The following is a 22466-nucleotide window of genomic DNA, read 5'->3' as shown; positions in this document are numbered from 1 at the left end:
AACTAATTCTAGTTTGTCTACCGGTTCCACACAAATGAATTTGGTACACCTAACATATTTTTGTTATTTCCTTTATTTAGGAACACAGAAGTTAACAATTTGGTGCACTTGGTCCAACAAACAGAGTTCAGCAACATTTCTGGTAGTGTAAGGCATATTATTAAAGCTGCAACTATGAGTCAACTAAGTGATTATTTGATTGCCATTTGTTTTTAAGTTGTCAGTATAAGCAACATGCTCTGATAATCAGATTTCCTTTGGTGTTAAAAGCCTGCAAAATATCAATGTGGCTGTCAACAATTTTGGTGCTGTGTAACTTCTCAATTCCACACCCTTCATTTTTCATTTAACACTGGATTATCACTTATTCACATAGTGTAGTTTACAACATTATAGTCTAACCATCAAACAAAACATTCCCTACTGTAAACATAACATTTTGGTAATTTGAGGGAAAAACTTGAAACATAACATTTTAACAAACATGTCAACTTATGTTGCAGCAGCATTCTATTTGTTTTTGTAATTTGTCAGTATAAGCAACATGATCCGACAATCCTTTTTCGTTGCGGTTGCTTTTGGTGCAGTCATGTCACAAAAAGTCTCCCTGGTGGGGATCGTAGTAGTTTTCAAAAAAAAAAAAAAAAAGGGAATCATTTTTAGAAGTGTCATTTTCCCCTGCTCTGCTATTTTCAAACAGCCATTAATTTTATTCTGTTTCGGCCAAAAATGTAATTTTACCCATATCACAGAACAGTTTCTGAGGATAATATATTACACCCATTAGGAGTGCACATGCAAAGGCGATGTCTCCCAACTCACGCAGAACTTCAACACCCTCAATCACTATTTCAACATCTGCTGGGTAGTGGTAGTGGTAGCGTCACCTCCCTCAACATTGATGCTGTCAGATGAACAACAAATCAAAGACACAGTGTTACACTTGTGCGAGTAAAACCGAGTAAACCTGGTTTGATTTATTATTTTTATTTTTATTTTTATTTTTATTTTTATTTTTTTTAATTGGGAGAAGGCAATGGTCTAATTAATTTTAAAAAATTTGCAAGAAAAAAAAGTAAAAAATACTTACAAGAAAATGACCTCAAACAAGCAAAGAAAACATTCAAAAACTAAAACCAACCAAAAAAGATAAGAAAACAACCTTAGAAAAGTGCTTGAAGAGTGTATTTATTTCCTACACACACACACGATGACTAAATCCATCAGTGTCTGAGGCTTCATCGTTTCTTTCATAAAGTCAGTGTAAATTTAAATATCCCCACTTCTTGAAACAACACCAATAACGTGAAAATCTGAGCTGTAAAGTGTGCAGTCACATCATTTCAGCATTAGAAAGAACTTCCTTCCTACAGCAGTGTATTAACTGATGACTTTCCAACCTTTAATGCTGAAGCTCCTGCCTGAGCCTCACGTCTTGCCTGTCAGATTGCTTCGAAAGTCTTGTATCAGCAGACAGAGGGTTAAGCAGGACGACATATTACTCAGCATGTCAACTGTATCTGCCACTCTCCTCAGAAGTCCAGTGCTACACTTGGCACACTTGGCGATGAATAACTGCTGTCATGAACACGGTTCAGATGAACTGAGGTCCTCCCTCTGATCAGTCTGAGAAATATGACGCTGTGTAAGTGCTGCCAAATGATGCTGAAAATGTCAAGTAACCAGTATAAATGTATGCACCCATGCAGGACTGGAGCAGTTTGCAGCTGGCATTGCTTTTATTTTATCTGTTGAGTTTAAGGATTTCTTCTCTCCTCTGAAATTATTTTATTGAGTGAATGACAGAAAGTCCTCAGTGATCTCTTCTAGAAATCACCACGTCCTGGGCAAGAACATCCAATGGGGATTCTGGGAAACCAAATGCACGGAGCCCTCCCAAAAAATTTAAATCACAATAAGTATATTTTTGTCTTCTTCAAATCAAGTCATGTATCCATATATTTTTTTAAACCTAAACAGAATGATGTAATTGTTCATATGAAGTAGTCCATGTTACATTTGGCTAATAGTCTCAGGGAGCCAGGCAGGCTGCAGGAGTTCCAAAATTAATGAATCAAGTAGCAGAAATGGGTGCAACCAAAGAAGGCAACAACAATAAAGAGTTCAGAGGGAGGCATTTATTTAATTCAATAAAATTCAGTTTTATTTTCAATGCCTGTTATGACAAACTGCAATTTCAGTCAGAGGGCTTCACAGCATATGTGATCCGTTTAAATGTGGTTTAAGAAGAAATTAAATCGATCCTAAATCCTGCTACAGTTTTTTGGCATTGAAGGAGGAGTTGAGGAGTCTAATAGCCTGGGGAAAGAAGCTGCTCTGTCGTCTGGTGGTTCTGCAGTGGATATTTCTATATCTTTTTCCAGATGTCAGCAGGGTGAACAGACTGTGGCTGGGGTGGCTGCTGTCTTTCAGTATCCTGTGGGCTCTGTGCAGACACCTCACTTCACCAAGGTTCAGTGATGTTCTAGGCAGTTTTAATTATCCACTATAGAGCCTTCCTGTCCTGGGCTGTGCACAAATCATGCCAGATTGTGATGTTTCCAGTCAGTATGCTTTCTTTTGCTCCTCTGTAGAAGTTAACCAGGATCCCGCTCTGGAATTTAGCCTTCCTAAGTTTCCGTAGTTTAATGATAGAAATATTACTATTATTAAATGTAGTTTATGATAGGATGTCCGCTGTCAAGAGGTGGTAAAGACGACTCTCAAGCCTAGCCTGCCTGTAAATAAGGGGGGGGGTGCAAAGGCCTCAACCTTTAAACTACATCAGCAATATACTAAGTGGCTAATATCATAGTCAATACAATGTTTTTACATGATAAATCATTAAATCATTGTAATCATCAATACATGTTTAAAGCTGTCATCAGATGGTACAGTGGAGAGGCCCGCACCATCTGACATCAGGGGTCAGATCAGGGTCAGATGAGCAGCAGAGTACAGAGCTGCATATGCACACTTAACTTAAGAAAGAACACAACAATGGGAGGAGCTGGGGGGCAATGGCCACATTTCTGCTAGCATAAAAACCACTCCCCGGCACAGTGTTTGAGCTCGAGTGGGGATACAGGTCTCAAATGAAACTAGATGATCTAAGACATCAATTGCTACCAACCAAGCTTTCTTTTCGTGAAGAAGGCGAAATAACACTCATAGATTACGCTAAAGACTGGCAATGGAAAAAGAGGTATTGTAATTTTTTGAATGATGTATTTGAATATTTCTGTAATGTTAGTCCCCATGGTAGCCATTTCACTGTAGTAATGCCCCCCATATACATAATTTAGATTTTGTCACTTAATTTTACTGATAACAAAAAAAGGGTGAGAATTAAGATGCTGTGCAACATCTTTCTTTCAACACTCATGTCCTGGCTTGGTTTGGTTTGGTTTGGTTTGGTTTTGCCCATCAGCCAAGCACAGTAGGAATTTGTGTCTCCATTACAACCGGGCTTCCTGCTAGAAGGTGTGTCTTTAACTGATGACTGCTTGTCTTTCGGTTCCATCACAGCACTGAGACTGCACTCATAAAGGTAATCTGATGACATCCGCCTTAACATCAATTCCAGCAAAGTCTCTATTTTAGTGCTACTGGATCTAAGTGCTGCCTTTGACACAGTGGACCACACATTTTATTAGAAAGACTAGAAAACTGGGTCGGACTCTCTGGCACTGTCCTTTAATGGTTCAAGTCATATCTTCATGACAGGAAGTACTTTGTCTCAATAGGGAACTGTAAGTCAGAGAAGATGACTATGACATGTGGGGTCAGGCCAGGTTATGCAAAATAACAAAGAAGCCTATCACAATTATGCAGATGACACACAAATATACATATCACTTTCACCAGGTGATTATGAACCTGCAGAACATCTGTGTCACTGTATTGAGCAAATCGGTGATTGGATGCATCAAAATTTTCTCCAGCTCAATAGAGATAAGACCAATATCATTGTCTTTGGGCCATGTAAAAAAAGGCAGAGTGTCTGCTCTCACCTTGAATCCCTCTCTCTCATAACTCAGAGTCAAGCAAAAAACCCCGGGGTTATCCTGGACTCTGATTTAAATTTCCACAGTCACATCAAATCAGTAACTTCATCTGCCTACTATCATTTAAAAAACATTGCCAGAGTCAGAGGAATAATGTCACAGCAAGACCTTGAAAGCCTCACCCACACCTTTATTTCTAGTAGGTTAGATTACTGCAATGGTCTGTATGTAGGCCTTCCATAACAAGCTGTTCAGCAACTTCAGCTTATTCACAATGCTGCGAGAGTCCTGACAAAAACTAGGACTACATGACCACATTACTCCAGTCCTAAAATCCTTACACTGGCTCCCTGTCACTCAGAGAATTGACTTTAAAATCTTACTGCTTATCTACAAATCAACCTGTGGCTCAGCGCCAAAATATATCTCTGACATGCTTGTGACTTATGAACCCTCAAGGACCCTCAGAACATCAGGCGCCGGCCTACTGAGCGTCCCAAGAATCAGAACTAAACATGGTGAAGCAGCATTTTGTTATTATGCAGCATAAACTCCCAGATAAGGTTCATCAAGCCCAGACTTTTAAGGCAAAGCTAAAAACATTCATTTTTCACACTGCCTACTCCACCTGCTGACTACCAACTTATTATTAAACTTGATTTTAAATCATTTTAAATGATCTTTTTATCTTTGCACCTCTGCACTTTTTTTTAGTAATTGATTTCAACTTTTTATCTTATCTCTTTCTCTTTTATTGTAAATCTGTATCTTTTATTATGTTTTTATATTTTATTACTCTGTAAAACACTTTGAGTTGCCCTGTGTATGAGATGTGCTATACAAATAAAGCTGCCTTGCCTTGCCTTGTCTTAAGTGATGCTTGTGTAAAAGCAGCAGGCTGATCCACAGCTAAAGGTTCTTCATTATTTTTGCTCCATCACACAGCAGGCAGGTAAAGATTTGACCTGGGGGGTGTTCCAGAAAGGGGGTTCAACAAACTGAGTCTAACCATGAACTTTGAGTTGATTTACTCTGAGATGAGAAACTCTGAGTAATCGGTTCCAGAACAGCTGATCTAAAGTAGTTCAACTCTGAGTCCAGCACATGCACGACCTCAATTAAAAAACCAAGCCAGTGACTATTTCAACATGTAGTGATTTAAACCCCCAACAGAATGCTGTTTTAACACATATATGTCCTCTCGCCTAATATCCTGCTGAGTAAATTTGATGACAACATTTGATGTTGATATAAAGCTCACACTGTGAACACAATATTAGCTTTCTTTATGGGACTGAGAATTACTATGATGATTGTGTATTAGATTATGGTGCATACAAATGTGGGGATCATACTTTTATTCAGCGAACTGATATTTGATTTTTTTTATTGTGTTTAGCTACTGTCCTATTAGTATTTTTATCCATACTGGAGTCATTGATTTGTAGACTAAAATTGTGGTATTGTGTATATAAAGTTTCAATAAAATACTAATTATAAAAAAATAACATTTGAGTTTTACTCAGCCAACAGAAAGGCGGTGTGTGAGATTAGATATGTATGGCCAAAGAATGATATTAAGATGAATGATTGAGTGTAAGAAAAAACTGCACCATTATAACAAATATTCATTGGGGAATGAGAGCTGATCCAATCAAGATCTGAAAATCCTCTCCCGATGTAAGGCACTGCATAATAATTCTGCTTTGATATCTATTGGATTGAAAAATACGGACAATCCGTGTCCGACAGCTTGCTTCAGGTGGGAGGAGACAGGTAGAAACTCTGCTTCTTATAGAAAACCTGTCAGCGAGCAGGTCATGTTCACAGAGTCAGTTACCATCGTGATTGACTTAACTCTCTTTCTGGAACAGATAACACAGAGTTTCCCCTCATCTCAGGGTTAACACACTCAGAGTTTTCACATGACCTGCTTTCTGGAATAACCCCCCAGTTGGAGGTGAGCTGTGCGTTTGGCACAGTAGGAGTGTCTTGTCTGCAGGTCTTCATCTACCATCGCCCAGAAAAATTTAGAAATTTAGAAAATTTTCTATAGATTTTTCACAATAGAAGTCCCCCATTATTTTGTTGTGTAAAAGCTTTTATTGTAAAGGAGCAAAATAAGGAAACACTGGGTTTTCATCAGCAGTAAATACAGCTGAAAGCCAACGAGACAGTTAAATAAAGCAGAGATCTACAGTAGCTAAACTACCTCTGTGACTGATTGACTTCAGATTCAATTAGAAGCTACAGAAGTACTGAGAGCTGGACACACAGAGACTTTCAAAAACTTCTTTCTCTCTTCTCACTTGCACAGAGGGGAGAGGAGTCTCACCGCTTGGTTCAGGGGGAGAAGGGGGGTTGCCAAGGGTTGGCATCAGTCCACACTACGTCACTGCTACCTGCTTGGAGGTGGTCAGGCACCCCTCAGGCCCTACTCCAGAAAGGGTTAATCCCTGGCACAGCCCAGCATGGTTTGGCATTTTAAAGCTGAAGAAGGAAATGCAAATTGGCACAGCATGGTTTGACTCGGCAGCCCAAAGTGACAGTAAAAAAGGGCCTGTCATTATCTGTCATTACACAATGGTGACATGTCTGTGCTTCCTGAGGCCTGATTCATCCACAGTGTGGTAGGCACTGTTGTAGTCGTCTCCTGCTCGGTTACTGTTCACAACATCAGGCATCTAAAAATCAAAAGCAAAATGCATTTGACATTTACCATGTGCTTGTAATGCTTTTCAAAGATAGCCAGGACTTGCACTTTAAAAACAGTGTGGACTCATATGTTGCCATTCTCCTCCTCCTTGCTGTTTCCAAACATAGCTCATCATCAACACAAACTGTAAATATATTGCTCCACTGAGCAGCCGATCATCTTTGAATTACTAGCCTTTAGTTGTTAGTTAGTTAATGAGTTACCTTGTTACTTAATTAAATTACTTGAATAATCAATGAATTATATGTAGCATGCCTGATCAATGCCATATAAAATGATTGGCAAAACAAATAAGCAAATTCACATGGCTAGTAATTTATTTTTTACATTTGGAACAGCCATGCAGAGTGATGTGTAAGAACCACCACCTCTCACATCTCTGAAAGGCATGTACGGCATACAGCAAGAGCTGTGAGCAATGATGACTTCTGGTTTATACATGTACATATATATATACATTGCATGTTTGACTTTGCAGAGGTGAACACTGCATGCCCACTGTGTGTCAGCAAATGTAACAAATATCAATGGGGGGTCAGTCTCAAACACGACAGCTGCCTGGAAACTATGTCCTGCTGTGGACAGGGCAGCACCCTTTTTTTTCTAAATGTGCATGTTTATGTTTTTTTCTTGTCATTGGTCTACAAACAGATCACAGCTCTGTCCGTCAGCTGCATCTCAAGCCACTGTTGGGTCCAAGATCGCTAACACTGTTAACGATACTTATTCAGGAGTGCTTACTTTAGATAATGTTTCGTATAATTGTCAGAAGGAGGCACCATTTGGCAGATTAGCATAAATGTGGTCATTTATCGGTACTTGATCATTTGTTTGTCAATAAACTAAGTTAGCATTTGCACTTTGTTTAGCTAACGTTTGCCAGGTATATTCCTGTTGAGGCGTCTTACATTAATTTGGACCGTAAACATTATTAAGTAATAAGTCTCACAAAGGTGCAAAAACAACAGAAAAAAGACATGGATTCATGTTCTCATCCACATATTGCAGCTTTGCAGTGGACCTCTGTATCCTTCTGTATCAGCTCTTTATGCTCCAGGATGTCACTACCATGATGTCAACAACATGATGGGATAATGCTGCAAGTGGTAATGAGACAAAAACAGCACATGGAAACCAATGCTAAATGCACATGCTAGCATGGATAGTTATGATTAGGGGAAGGACGCACAGGGGTAGGTGTAGAAAAAAAAACATCACATTCAGTTGGGAAGCAAAAACCAGACTTCCACATCAAACTCTATTTTAAAATTCTCGTCAGTCCTGTTCAATATCTAGTGGTGAGATGGACTTGCGTATGCAGATCTGATGTTAAAATGTTACAGTGCGCTGTTTTTTAGTTTTTAGATAATTTTACACTGCAGATCACAATTTTTCACTTGAAGCATTCCATCTTTGCAAGGGCAGAGTGTAGTTGCCCTTGCAAGTGTTACGTTGAGCCCTGTGACAAGAAAAAAAAACGTTTTGGTGGACACAACAGTGCGCTGTTGGAGATTTAGATTTAGTTTATCTAGAGATAACGTGTAGATTTTTTACCACATCAACCAGTAGACTGGTTGAAGACAAAGTAGAATTTCAGTCAACCAAGATTTTTGTGTTGGTTGATTTCAGCCCTAATCTCTACATTTCTAAATTTGACTGTCACAAAATGTGTCCGTCTCTACAGTTCTTATTTTTTGTCTGCCCCTTGTTCCCTGCAATACTTCCCCAGGCCCCTTCATTTCCATCCATCCACCAGATGCCCTCAGACTCACCCACCTGTCCCAGGCACCTGACTCTCTCTGGCACCTGCTCACCTGTTTCCACTCTTCCTCATCAGCCCTGCAGTACTAATCACTGCACTTGCATTCTTGTAGCATTAAATTAAATGTTTCATCAACTATAGGATGGTCCCAACAGAATAACTTGTAATCAGTTCAGCATTCCTCTGACCTCTTATCTAGTGCCAAATGCTTATGTGCTCAATACTTTGGTCGTAAGAAAAAATCTTGCCATCATGCCCTAATGGGATGTACACCCCTACATGTCAACATTTCACTGCTACTACTGCTTATCAAGGAGTTCTACTAAACAACATCACAATCCTACCTCAGAAACCTTGGTGCCATTTGCCTGGGAAGGGTAACTCTCATTGAGTTCACTGGGAGTGACACCTGAAACAGAAAAGGGAGATTGTAGAGGGGAGTTTGATTTTATGTCACCAGCAGATAATGGCTTATGGTTTATCTACATGGCCTAGCATGGTAGCATGGTGACAAAGTGCCAGTATGTTGCCATGCCAGAGTGCCAATAAAGATTTTTAAAGCTTGTGTGTGCTTACGTACATATGCACTTTTCAGTCTTACTTGTTTGACCCTCTGGCATATATCCCGCGTTCACCTGACCCTGTGTCAGTCCAGCTGCACTGACACTACTTATTTGGCTCTGTGTCCTCACTCTCCTTCCACACACAAGCATGAATGAGAAAAGAGGATTTTACTGTATGTTGGAATATGTAGAAGCACATGTTGTTATGTAGAGGTCAAATGGTCAGGTAGTGACAAATTGTTTATCATTTTGGTGGTCTCTTACCTCATTTCATCTTGGTAGTTGGGTTCTTAAGAGGATTGGAAGGTAACAAAAGTTTAATTTCATTTATGTAGACCAGTGTAAGCTGTTGTAGACTGATATGATGAGGGCCTTACGTTTCTCTTTTCTGCGTTTGTAGCAGAAGATAATTCCAATGATGAGCAAAACCAGCAGAGCACAACCTCCTATGGACACAACCACGGCTATCAGCACGGTCCAGTCAGGAGGCTTGGTAACTGTTGAAGAAGGGACATCCAGCAGAGTTTATTATTGTAACACAAATTGAAAATATTGAAAACACCCAAATGGGAAAAGCAAGCACCATATTCACTTTATGTAAAAGGAGTCAATCAATTTAAGTCAATTTTATTTTTAATTTTATTCAGACAGGACCACAGAAATGGCAAAACCAAGACCAAAATGAGGGAGGGCCTGAAAATCAAGGCGAGCTAGATATCATTGCAGCAACAGGATCTAGGAAAACTAGGAAACAAGGGAGCATGAATGCTTCGAAGAGGCAACAGAGTTAGTGTAATGCAGTAAAAGACATGAGCCTTCACAGATGGAGGGAGCAAGGAAAAAGGAGCTCAGTGTATCCTCAAGAGTCCCCCAGCAGATTAAACCTATGTCAGCCTAATTAGGGGCCGGTCCAGGCAACCTGAGCCAGTCCTAATTATAAGGTTTTTCAAAGAGGAAGCTCTTAAGTCTACCCTTAAAATGGAGACGGTGTCTGTCTGCCTGACAGAAGGCCTCTCAAGATGACCTGTTCTACCTCTGAGCCACAGCTGTAATTGTAATGCCATTCCCTGTGAAACTGGTACTGGGGGCAAACAACCAGCTACAGTACAGCAGCTAAAAACACTGGGATAACCTGCCAGGGCCCTATCTGCTACCAGACCCTTCATAAATGGAAGGGTTTTTTTCCCCATTAAAATTAGTTTTTTGGGGAAGCTTTTCCTATCTGCTCTGACGGTCCAAAGAAGCAGGGAAGTCACATACCGTAAAGGCAAACTGTGATTTGTAATAATGGGCTATATTAAAAAAATTAATTTGACTGCTGGCCTTCCAATAAACATAGCAGCAGCTGATATTGTATCACTGCATTCAATCCTTCCATCTTTACACAGAGATTGAGCTATAGGGCCCCTACATGGTCTCTTATTTATGCCTCTTTTGCCCACAGAACTAAATGGCAGCAGCATCATGACACTCCAGTGTGTGATTGTAGACTGTATTGGGATTGCAGAACCAATAAAGGCGTGGAAGGCGTGACATGTAATGTAACATTATTGTCTGCCTCTAGTTTGACATATAAGATTCTAGTCATTTTCTAAACATTCTAAACATATTTGTGACCAAATGCATACAAAAGTAATGACACAACACCCCATGGTATAGCAGTAGAATTGGTCTTGATTCTGTCGCCAATGGTCAACCAAAGAACCCCATTTTGACATCCTACACTTGCATTTAATTGGCAACAAACACATCAGCTAAACTGCTGACTTAATCTCACAAGGAATAGCTCACAAGACAGGAAACTGGGAGAAGACTTACAAATACCAAAAAAATACATACAAAGACAGACAGACATACAAAATAAAATAAAGTTGTGTTCTTACCAACCACCAAGAACACAGAGCTGGATTGTGGACTTGTTAGTGTCTGCACAGTTGCTTGACACTCTACTGTGGTGTTGCTGACTGCCTGAAACTTCAAGACACTGGTGGAGTTGAAGGTATCCCCATCAGTCATGTTGGTGGTGGTGTACAGGCTGCTGGCCACAGCTTGACCATTACGGGTCCAACTGATACTTGGTATGGGGAACCAAGCCGAAGTTACACACTGGAACTCCACCTGCTCATCCTGCTCTGCTGTCACATTTCCTCCCATGATGCTGACCGTACCACTTTCTGAGAAATAGAGACAGGCACAGAGGAGAGTCAGGAGTACAGCAAGCTTTAATAATTCTGACCCAGTGGTCAGCTTAGAGCTTAAAGGTATAGGGCTGAAAAACAAGATTGAAGAAAAATAAGGGGAAAATAAATCATCTTAAATTATATACATCACACTACACAGATCACTTTCATGTCAGCATTCCTGAAATCAAGTTAACCAATGAGTCAATACAACATTTTTAAAAACGAGCAGTGTTTGCCATCGAACTTTCAGTGTCCCTAATTACAGTAATTTTGTTTAAAGAAAAGCAATCAGTGTGCTCAGCTGGCAGGTGTGTAAAGTGGATTTATGTCTGTAATCATGGAGGAACTCAGTTCAACTAAAACACAAGAAACTTGTGCTCCAGAAAAGGATAATCACTCAGTGAAGAATCTAGGGTCACTAATCAGCAATTATGGCTTAAATATAAAGGCCAGACAGCAGTAATAGAATAGTCAGAGAGGAGTGAAGACTAACACGTCCTTGGGGTCATCAGGTGGGAACCTCCTTTCATCAGTGTTTTATGTAGTTGGTCCCACAACACCTTCAGGAGGCTAGGCAGTGAACTCTGGCGTCCCAAAGCCACTCCCCTAGTGTCAGTTCTCACTGCTCCTATGAAGCCCAAACAGCCCTGCCACCTTCAACAGACCCAGGCTCTGTTTATGCGAGCTCCAGGTAGTGGCAGTACCACATGGCTATCACAGATACAAGGCTAAGGCTAAGCTAAGCTAGCCCCGCTAGCTAGGCTAGTTATCACATGGCTATCACAGCCCAAACAGCAATGCCTACTTCAACAGACCCAGGCTCCGTTTATGCGAGCTCCCAGTAGTGACCATGCTACTTTCCCTAGCACATCATCACACTTGCTTTACAGTTTGAGTTTGTGCAAGCTTCAGGTAGTGACATTACCACACGGCTATCACAGATGCAAGACTACGCTGCTAGTTGGCTACCACAGATACAAAGCTAAGCTAAGCTAACACATAGCTACCCCCCAGGAGGCTAAGCTAAGCTAGCTAAGCTAGCTAGGCTGGCTATCACATGGCTATCACATACAAGACTCAAGCTAAGGGAAATAAGGATGAATTGGCAGAATCAGCAAACACACTTACTTGGGTGGCAGCATGGTCTCACACAGAGAGACTCAAACAGGCCACACCCACTTCTAAATACCCTCACACTTCCTGTATTTTCTCCTGAGCGGACTGATTGGTAGATCTTTCCACCTGATCTCAAGGAGTTGTCCGTTCAGTGGGTCCCCCTGCTGGTCCCCAATTTCCATTGTTTCTCCTAATCCAAATCCACTGACTGGATTTAACTGCCTCATCTGACATTTCCCCCACTGTCTTCCCCAAACACATCCCATCCCCCTACATCCCACTTCAACTGGGCAAAGCCTAGCTTTCCATCTTTTCTGCTCAGCTTCTGCCTGTAAGTCTGTGTACCTCAGTTTCTTCCTTTCTTAGGCTTCTTCTACTGAGGCTTCCCAAGGGACTTTTAGCTCAATGAGATAAACGATCCGTTGACTCACCGACCACAGCACTGATCCCTTGACTTACCGACCACAGCACTATGTCAGGCCTCAAATTAGTACAGACTATTTCCCGGGGAGTAACAAGCTTTCCTCCTAAATCTACCTGCATTTCCCAATCACAAGCTCCTTCCAGGTAACCACACCCCTGCCTCCTCCCTAATTTACTGCCACCATGTTTCTCCTCCTCACACACAAACTGGACATCTGGACTCCCTTTTTTAAAACCTCGTGAATTCACATGTCTTCTTCTCCCCTTTATACCTTCAGCTAAGCCTCTCAATACCTGATTATGTCGCCACGTATACCGGCTCTGTGATAAACTAATGTTGCAGCTTGACAAAATATGTCTTACTTACCCAGAGCTTCAAGTTCTGGGGGTTGGCAACATATCATATGTAGCCCCTATCAGGAATGTAATGCAGCTCTCCTCCATACTCCACGGGTCCCTCCAGCTAAGCTTCCTCCTCTCTACACTTTCCCAATTCAGCCACTGTCCCTGCTTACCCTGAGCCACTGCCTTAGCACCCCTTACAGTCTCCTCTTGCCTATCAGGACAGACCTACTCAAATATGTGCAGAGTCCAGAGTATGTAGGGAGATGTATCACATAATATTGCATATTTTATTAAATAATATATAATAAAAATTGAAGTTGTTCTACTGTGATGTTGTTGTTTTTTTTGTTTGTTTGTTTGATTGTTTTTTAAATCAAAATATCAACAAATAATCATCTTCAACCTGTCAGGAAAAAAAAAACAAAACTTTCCTTTATAAGTCAGCTTAAATATAAAAGGAGAGTCCTCTCAAAGTAAGTCAAGTCAAGTCAGTTTTATTTATAAAACCCATTATCACAAAACATGGTTTGCCTCAGAGGGCTTTACAGCATACGACATCCCTCTGGCCTTAGACCCTAACGGCACCTAAGGAAAAACTCCCAAAAAAAAAGAACCCCTGTAACAGAGGGGGGGGCGGGGAGGAAGAAACCTCAGGAACAGCAGCAGAGGATGATAAGAGATCCATCTTCCAGGACGGACAGACTTGGAATAGATGTTGTAAATAACAACTTAATTACAATTATGACAAAAAGGAAAGAGAAAGAGAGGGGAAGAGAGGGGGAGAGATGCACAGCAATAATGGAAACAAACGCATGTCATATTACATTAACAATGGTGTAAAAGTGTACTAAATGCACTCTATGATAATATTGTGGGTCCTGATAAGAGTTTCATGCGTATATTGATAGTGGAGGCATGGCTCATAATAATGGCAATTGAAGGTTGCGTCAAGCACGATCACAGCATCGGTGCAACCATGACCCACAACACAGGCGTAGTTTCAGACAGGACCACAGCAATGGCAAAACCAAGACCATGATCAGGGCGAGCCGGGGGTACAGTATCAGTGCAGCCACAGCATGACCATGAGTAAAGGCAGGGTCACAGCACCAGCACAGCTATCACCACGGTCAGGCGCAGCCAAGATTGCAGCCAGGATCCGGAAAAACTAGGAAACAAGGGAGCAGGAATGCTCCAGAGAGGCAACAGAGTTGGCGTAATGCAATAAACAGACATGAGTGTTTTCAAATGGAGGGAGCAAGAGACGTAAAAAGAAGCTCAGTGTATCATAGAAAGTCCCCTGGCAGATTAAACCTATGTCAGCCTTACTAGGGGCTGGTCCAGGTAACCTGAGCCAGCCCTAATTATAAGCTTTATCAAAGAGGAAGGTCTTAAGTCTACCCTTAAAAGTTGAGACAGTGTCTGCCTCCCTGACCGAAACTGGAAGATGGTTCCATAGTAGAGGAGCATGGTAGCTGAAGGCTCTGGTTCCTATCCTACTTTTGGAAACTTTGGGAACCACAAGTAACCCTGCATTTTCAGAGCGCAGTGATCTTGAGGGTTGGTAAGGAACTATGAGCTGTGACAGATAGGATGGAGCCTGACCATTTAGAGCTTTGTAAGTAAGGAGGAGGATTTTAAATTCAATCCTGGATTTTACAGGGAGCCAGTGCAAAGAAGCTAAAACAGGAGAAATATGAACACTTTTCTTGGTCCCCATCAGAACATGTGCAGCAGCGTTCTGCACCAGTTGGAGAGACCTAAGAGATTTGTTGGGGCAACCGAACAATAGGGAGTTACAGTAATCCAGCATAGCAAGTAACAAATGCATGTACTCATTTTTCGGCATCTGTTTGGGACAGGATATGTCTAATTTTTGCAATGTTACGCAAGCGAAAGAAAGCAGTCTTTGAAGTTTGTTTTAAATGGGAGGTAAAAGATAAATCTTGGTCAAATAAAACTCTGAGGTTCCTTACAAATGTGCTGGAGGCCAAGGTAATGCCATCTAGAGAAATTATATTGTTAGAAAGGGAGTTTCTGAGGTGTTTAGGGCCAAGAACAATAAGTTCAGTTTTGTCTGAATTCAACATCAAGAAATTACGGCTCATCCAGGCTTTTATGTCCTTAAGACATGTTTGAAGTCTAGATAACTGATCAGTTTCAGGCTTCATAGATAGATACAGTTGCGTATCATCAGCAGACCTTAGTATGCTCGAAAGGATTGATCATTGATGTGAACAAACTGGGATCAATCTGATAAAGATGATTTAAACCAGGTTAGTGCCGTTCCTTTAAGGGGAATTAAGTTTTCCAGTCTGTGCAGTAAGATTTGATGGTCAGTGGTGTCACATGCGGCACTGAGTTCTAATTAGATTAAAACAGAGACCAGACCTGAATCAGAAGCAATCAATAAGTAGTTACTAATTTTTGCTCTGTACTACTTAGATGCGGAAATCAAATTGGAGAGTCAGTGAAGGTAATTGGGGGGAAAATGGTCCAAATGGTCCAGGTCATGTTGCCTCATCCAAGCTACTTTACCTTACCTTGCGTCATAACACATCATAATTTCTTTGTCTTGGATTTAATTTCATAAATTTCATTTTTTTAGGACTATCCAGCAAACCAAAGAAAGGAAGTGACATAGATCACAGTGCATTTTGGGTAGACAACAATTAGGTTTGAACACTAAAGTAAAAACAAAAACCCCAAGACGGCATAAATTTGGTGTTGTTCCTTTGTTTTTTGTGGTGAACAAGCCAGCTGAAGGAGATGGAAGGTGTGAAATTTTTCGGCATTCCCCGCCCAATCAAACCAAGTCCCCCGAACTATCCTGGTGTGAAAGCGCCCTTAGTTTATCAATGTATTCCATGTTTCATCAAATGTGTTTGTCACAGTCACTACAACTCCTGTACTAGATACTGAGAGCGTTTTTGTAGTGTACATGTAGAGATATTGAGATGGATTTTAAACTCAGTACTGTGGTGCTGGGGTGAGGGTGAGGTATGTGCACATAACTCAGCAATCACTGAGACCCTGAACCCATTAGAGCTCGAAGGACAGCCACAAAACAGCATGTGTCTCCCAAACCCATCTTACCCAGAGTCATGACACAGATATAGCAACCTGATGGATGGTAATGACAATACCTTGTACATTAAGCTGTGCTGTCTTTGATCCATGCTCCCACAGCACGTCGCAAATGACCGGCCCGGACTCCCTGCGAGTGACGTTATGGATGGTGAACTCCACACAGCTGGTGTCACCACTGGAGCAGAATCTAGCAGAGAACTGCTTTGAGGATGCCGTCATGTTTCCAGAGAAAGGGAAAAAGAGAACCGGAGATCCTCTGACAGACCAGCTCATGACGTCCCATTTTCCTTGAACAGTGGCACTGAATTGTGCATCAGAATCTTGTAGCACTGTTAAATTCAGTGGCTCCAGCTGGAACTGTCCTGACACCACTAAATAATATAACACAAATGACATGTCAGGCAGGAATTAGTTCATCACATGAGAAATAGAAAAGAACCCTAACACTTAGGATCTAGTTACTATCTAGCTGTATTGAAAATGTTCATGTTCAATTTGAGGAGTACAGCCTATTGTAAATATACAGGGACAAAAGAGGTTTGGTGCTGCTGAGTATATTATTATAATGGTCTCACAAAACATTTAAATGAAGACATTAATTTTATTCACTCATAAATATTAGTGCCATCTTTATTTTATTGTAACTGTGATGGGATTGACAAAATAAATAGTGACGATGATCATTTAAAGTGATGTGATTGCTGGGATCATTTGTGGTTAATGGTAAATGGACTGCATTTCTGTAGCTCTCATAGCTTTTTTTCTTGTCTGAGCGACCGCTCAGTGCACATGAGCACCATTCACCCATTCACATGCACATTCATACACTGGTGGCTAGGGCTACCATGAAAGGTGCCACCTGCTCATCAGATAAACAAACACACACTCATACACATGGAACAGCCATCAGGAGCGATTTGGGGTTCAGTATCTTGCCCAAGGACACTGACATGTAGACTGCATGGGCCATGAATCAAATAACCATCTCTCCAATTACCTCTTTGTGCAGCCCACACTGACTTTCAGTAGTTGACTATAGGTTTCTGATAATCAGAATCAAAATCAGAATCAGAAAAGGATTTATTGCCAGGTAGGTTTTCAATTAGAAGAGATTTGGCTTGGTTTTTGATGCAAACATAAAACATGCAATAAACATATTAAGAGAAATAAAAAATGTATGGATAGTAATTTAGAAAAAAAGGTCAAGTACTGCAACACCACATTGCAAGTGTTCACATCAAAATAAGCTAGGCCTAATCATGCAATGGAACACAATCATGAGAAAATTAAAATAAATAGAAATATGTAAAATAAAACAAGGGTAACTGACTTAATCAGTCAGGCAACTTTTGATTCAGGACAAAGTAAAGAACTGCTGCATATTAGTCATACCGCTACTATTATCATACATACACATATGATTATTCATGTCACATATATACCATTATATGTTAAGATATAAATATAACATATCACCACCTTAGATTTGTAAGATTCTATTCTGAGCAGTTTTGTGATTTTGAGCTTTAAAGATTTTTCCATTCCAAACAGCAAATATGATACAGACCTTTTTCTTTTCTAAATATGTAAAGGTATTAAAATGCATGTAGCATAAAAAAGACACCTTGCATAATGCTAATAGTTTTACACAGAATAAGAATATATGACTAACTAAATTTTGACAAAAATGTCAGATTGAACCTTATAATTCAAAGATGATGATATACCTGCTGTGATATACTACTATTATGATTCATACTCTTTTATTATTGTTATAGTTGTTAATGTTATTATTGTCATCTGTTTCTTTCTCTGTGTCATTTTGTCATATGGATTACTGTAATTTTATTATGTTAAACTGTTCTGTACACAACATCTATTGCACTTGCACCTTTGTCCATTCTGGAAGAGGGATCCCTAGGTTTTATGTATTTATTTATTTAAACTGAAGTGAACTGAATGTTTTAAAAGCACATAGTGCTCTTTGTTCAAATCCGTTCTTGAGAGAAGTTTGAGTTTGCTCAAGGTACATACTGTAAATACAACAAAGGACATTAGTTCTGTTTCTTTTGTTGGTTTTTCGACAAGTGAAACTCAAACACAACATTAATCTGGATCAATCCTTCACATGTCAAGCTTTAAAGCTGTGATAGACTCTAAGCCTGTGTCCTTGGATGTTTCTTGCTATTGTTGCATCCTTTAAGAGTAAGCTGAAGGAAAACTGCTCTTCTGCCTCCCTCTGCCACCTGTGTCTACACTGAGCAGGACTGTTTACATTTTGATGAGAGTGACTGATTAGATTTGCAACACTTTTTTTAATATACTTTTTTTTTGCATACCATTTCCATACAGCTTTTCAGTTTGCAATATACCACAAATACATTTCCCAATCAAAATATACATCCAAAGACATAAATAACCAACATATCTGCCAAATACATAAATAAATAAATGGATAAATAAAAAAGGTGAAAAACAAGAAAGGGAAGAAAAGAAAATGGAGAAATGTAGACAATTCAACAGAAGCAATGATCACTGTATTCTAGCTGTACACGTTTTTATATATTAAATTGATTAAAATTAATGGTGTCGTTACACTTCCCCATCTTCCAAAATCCACCTTTTCACAAACACATTTTCCATATTCCTTATTTTGTGGGTCACTTTTTCCATAAATTTTACTTCTTGAATCATATTTTTTTCATTTCAATGAGTCTGGCGGGTTGAGTCTGGCAGGTTGAGCCACTTTTTAGTTATTTGTTTCAGTGCAGTGATTCTCAAGATTCTGAACATATCAACATCAACATCTTATTTGAAGATATCTATAAAAATGATTACTTGATATTTTATTATGTTTAGAGATATTTTCGAAAGATTCAACCTAATTTTCCTTGTACATTTGCCGGAATCTTACCAGTCCCCTCTGATTAATGGTGTTCCTCCTTATTGAGATGTGTTTCCTGTAAGAATATTATTCCACCCATTTTTTTCAAATTTTGTAAAAGTTTCTTTCTTTTAATTCCAGTTTAATTAGTATTTTGTGAAACTACTGTTAGCTCACTCATTTCATGCATGGTTTTGTTACTCTTCCTGTTTTTCTATATCTTTCTCTATCTTCTCACTTCAGTTTTTAAGTTGTGGTTAGCAGCAGGCATTCCTCTCCCAAATGTAAAAGAAAATTCCATTTTAGTTTTAACTAGCTTCTTTTTTAATATTTCACACTTATCACACTCTTGTCCATTACTGAAAATGAATAAATAAAGAAATAAAGAAAAATAAAATAAAATAAGAGGAGAGAAGCCTTAAAAAGCTAATACTAGAACAACAACAACAGGCGAATAACCAAATAAATCATCTCTGCCTTTTAAGTTTACATTCACTTCTCCTTTTAATCTCTCCTCAGAGCACTCCTCTCCCCTCTTCTCCTCTCCCCGCCCTCCCCCTTCACTAGTGCAGTCTTTAAAGTGTTTACTGTTCATAATCGCATGGCCTACCCCCCTCGTATTTGTCAGCTGTTGTTTTTGTTCAATGGATCATGTCTTTGCGGTTTTTTGCAACACTTTGATTCAGCTTTTATTCTTCAAGGCAGCACTGAGGGGAATAATGAAGAACTATTCCAGCACAAAAGCCAATTTAGAAAGCCGACTTAGAAAGTTACTCTGCTGGTAATTCACTCTCACTACAAGTCCCTGCTGATGAACAGCTTTGTCCCATTGTTGTGACTTGATTTGCAAAGTCATTTTTCGCATTAACCGACAAAAAAGGTGGGAAACAAATGTCAAGGAAAAACAATGTCTTTTCAAGTCAGTTAACATGTATTACATTGTACTGCTAAAGTCACATTAGTAGGTAGGGATCATTCTCATCTTTAAAGTCACAGTTTTTTTAAATTGCTAATATGGAGGCTCTGCAGGGGTACAATCAAATATATATGTTAAATTGTCAGAAATACTGTGTAGAAAAAAGCCATATTTCTGTGACTGTTTGGACAACAAGTTTCATAGATTACAAGAACCCAGAAAAATTATGCGCTTGTGTTTTTTTTTTTTAATACAATTCAGCAGGTTTGGACAGACCTTATATAATATATATTTGAAAAAATGAATGCTGACCTCCAGGTGCACACAGGAGTAAACAGATGTGGAAGAGATTAGGCCGCGATTTCTGGGAAACAGTCATGTTGGTGCTGTTAGCCTGAAAGACGAAAGAAAGACAGCTGTAAGAATTTTCAACAAGTCCACTCGGCCTGAAAAATGGTCAGAACAGGCTCAAAACAATAACTCCCAAAACAGAATTGACATATTTCTACGCACAGATTCTGGTTTAGATTCGGTCAGGGGATATCTAATGTTAGCACTTAATGGAAAGTAGAGGACTTGATAATGATTTTGCAGGTACAAGAATATAAAGGAGAGGTCTGTCAAGAGGTAGCCTGGTCTCACTGTAAGGACATCAAGATATATTACTTGGCTGCAGTAGCTGTAGCTGTCCTCAGCATGAAATACAGACAGGCAATGCACCCTTTAGTGTCTGTATGACATTAAGGGGAGTTGGTTGGCTCCAGCACACAAAGGACTTTGACCTGGGAGACTGGTGTTTGTGTCCCGTGTGAAACTAAAAGTTACCCTGGCCACTCTGAGACATAAGCATAATTTACACTGAATCCAATTACTCTCCCATTACCCACTTTATTCACCTACCTAGCTTCCTTTTATTCTTCTTTCTTTTTTTTTTGCTTTTTCCTCACACTCTTCCTCACACACAGGACCCCCCAAAAAAGTAGCAGGAAATCTGCTGTTGTCCTGACTTGCTCCAGACCTGTTGCTGTTTCTCTTCAATCTTTTTTTTAATTAACAATCCTGTTTTCTTCATTTGATTTTCTAACTTCCTATTCTGTACCCCCCCCCTTCTTTTTTTTTTTTTCCTGCCAGTACCATCCCACACACACAAACAGAGGCATGCATAATTAGAATAATGTAAACCATCCTTCTTTTGTCTCCCTGTTAGGCTAGCTTCCCTGTTTGTCTTGTATTGTGCTGTTTGTTTTCTTATTGGAAATGTTTGCTTTAATTTGTAAATGACTTAAAAAAAAAACAAAAAGAAAGAAAGAAACTAAAAGTTAATGTTAACTTATTTTGTCAGATCAACCATGATCTTTTCCCAACCCTAAACAGGTGCTGGTTTTGTCACGTTAACACAACCACAGAGCCATAGTGTCATGATCCAACATAAAAGGCTGCTGTCATTAAAGCTAAGTAGGATGAGTTACGATAAAATTAAGTTGTGCTGGAAGTTTAACCTCAAATAAATGGGTCAAAAGTAAAAAGTCCTTTATATCTCTGTCAACAGCGGACAGGGCATTACGGAAGTGTTAATGACGTCCTTATTTAGCAGCTTAGCTTGAATCAAGCTTAAAGGGAGAGAGTTCTTATTCCAGATAGATGCTGATTGATACAATTTCAAGGTTTATTTTAATTACTTTGAAATTGTTTAAATGAAATCAACAAGCTTGTTTTATGTTTCTGTTCTTTCACACACAGTCTTAGCTGACTAGAAGTTTTTATTATTCATTCACAAAAAATTAATGTATCACAAAAATTAGGCAAGCCTATGTTATCCAGTTTTAGCCCTTTATAATTGTTACTTCCTTTATGCAATGCCAAACTATTTAACATAGTATATGCTATCATCACGCTTTTATAGTTTTATACCTTGCTACTGATATCAAAAGATGCAACTCTCATAATCACCTTGGTGGACGAAATCTCTGCCTTCATTTCTAAGTATTCCACAAAAATAACAGCATCTTCAGTTAGACACACTTTCCTGCATAAGAGCCCCAGCTGCAGTGCGTGCAAAGCTTGATTAACTGAAACACCAAGTGAGCAGCAGGACTCCACCTTGGGCTGTGAAACACAAACAGGGAGCAAAGTTCAGGTCCATTGAAACTCAGCTCTTATCAGGTGTGTTTCTGCTGTGCGGCCATGGGCGGGAGACATTTACACCTGCTGGCAGAGCAGACACGTAAGCTGCTTGTCTTATCACAAGATGAATTCCATGGAATATGTTTGTGAGTTTTATTGTGTCATACTCTTGAGTGGTTGAAAAGGTTTCCTTTGTTGCTGTGAGGGTCCAAGGACTGAGGTATGTCATATGACTTGAATTGAATTGAATTGAATTGAATTGAACTGAACTGAATTGAATTGAATTGAATTTGCCTCAACAGACATACTGATTTAGTGACTGATTGAGGACAAAAAC

General features: G+C 39.6%; 1 protein-coding gene across 3 annotated transcripts; it reads right to left on the bottom strand.

Moving 5' to 3' along the window:
• Positions 1 to 977: 977 nt before the first annotated feature.
• Positions 978 to 22081, bottom strand: igsf5a (immunoglobulin superfamily, member 5a). 3 transcript variants are annotated; one of them, XM_088088686.1, is made up of 9 exons: positions 21956 to 22081; positions 20318 to 20399; positions 16262 to 16576; positions 10932 to 11222; positions 9426 to 9545; positions 9313 to 9337; positions 9066 to 9181; positions 8830 to 8894; positions 978 to 6691 (listed from the first exon to the last, which is right to left on the bottom strand). In XM_088088686.1, exons 1-9 carry the CDS (start codon positions 21980 to 21982, stop codon positions 6584 to 6586), a joined length of 1149 nt encoding a protein of 382 aa, XP_087944812.1. In that variant the 5' UTR covers positions 21983 to 22081; the 3' UTR covers positions 978 to 6583. The 3 variants fall into 3 exon arrangements, with proteins under 3 accessions (XP_087944812.1, XP_087944813.1, XP_087944814.1); XM_088088687.1 differs by having other exon boundaries at positions 9087 to 9181; XM_088088688.1 differs by lacking the exons at positions 9066 to 9181; positions 9313 to 9337.
• Positions 22082 to 22466: the final 385 nt, after the last annotated feature.

This window comes from Plectropomus leopardus, chromosome 15 (assembly GCF_026936395.1).
Source record: "Plectropomus leopardus strain MGB_pleo_1.0 chromosome 15, ASM2693639v1, whole genome shotgun sequence".
Classification (NCBI taxonomy): Eukaryota; Metazoa; Chordata; class Actinopteri; order Perciformes; family Serranidae; genus Plectropomus; species Plectropomus leopardus.
Note: the sequence above shows the minus strand (reverse complement) of the source record. Positions and strands in the feature narration are given on the sequence as shown.

What these genes read in the sequence shown, in the direction of transcription:
- igsf5a (XM_088088686.1), bottom strand. Translation starts at nt 21,982, where the DNA reads ATGAAGGCAGAGATTTCGTCCACCAAG. An exon ending in CAGAGATTTCGTCCACCAAG is followed by an intron (nt 20,400 to 21,955) that starts GTGATTATGAGA and finishes TTCGTCTTTCAG; the next exon opens with GCTAACAGCACCAACATGAC. An exon ending in AACTACCAAGATGAAATGAG is followed by an intron (nt 9,182 to 9,312) that starts GTAAGAGACCAC and finishes TGTGTGTGGAAG; the next exon opens with GAGAGTGAGGACACAGAGCC.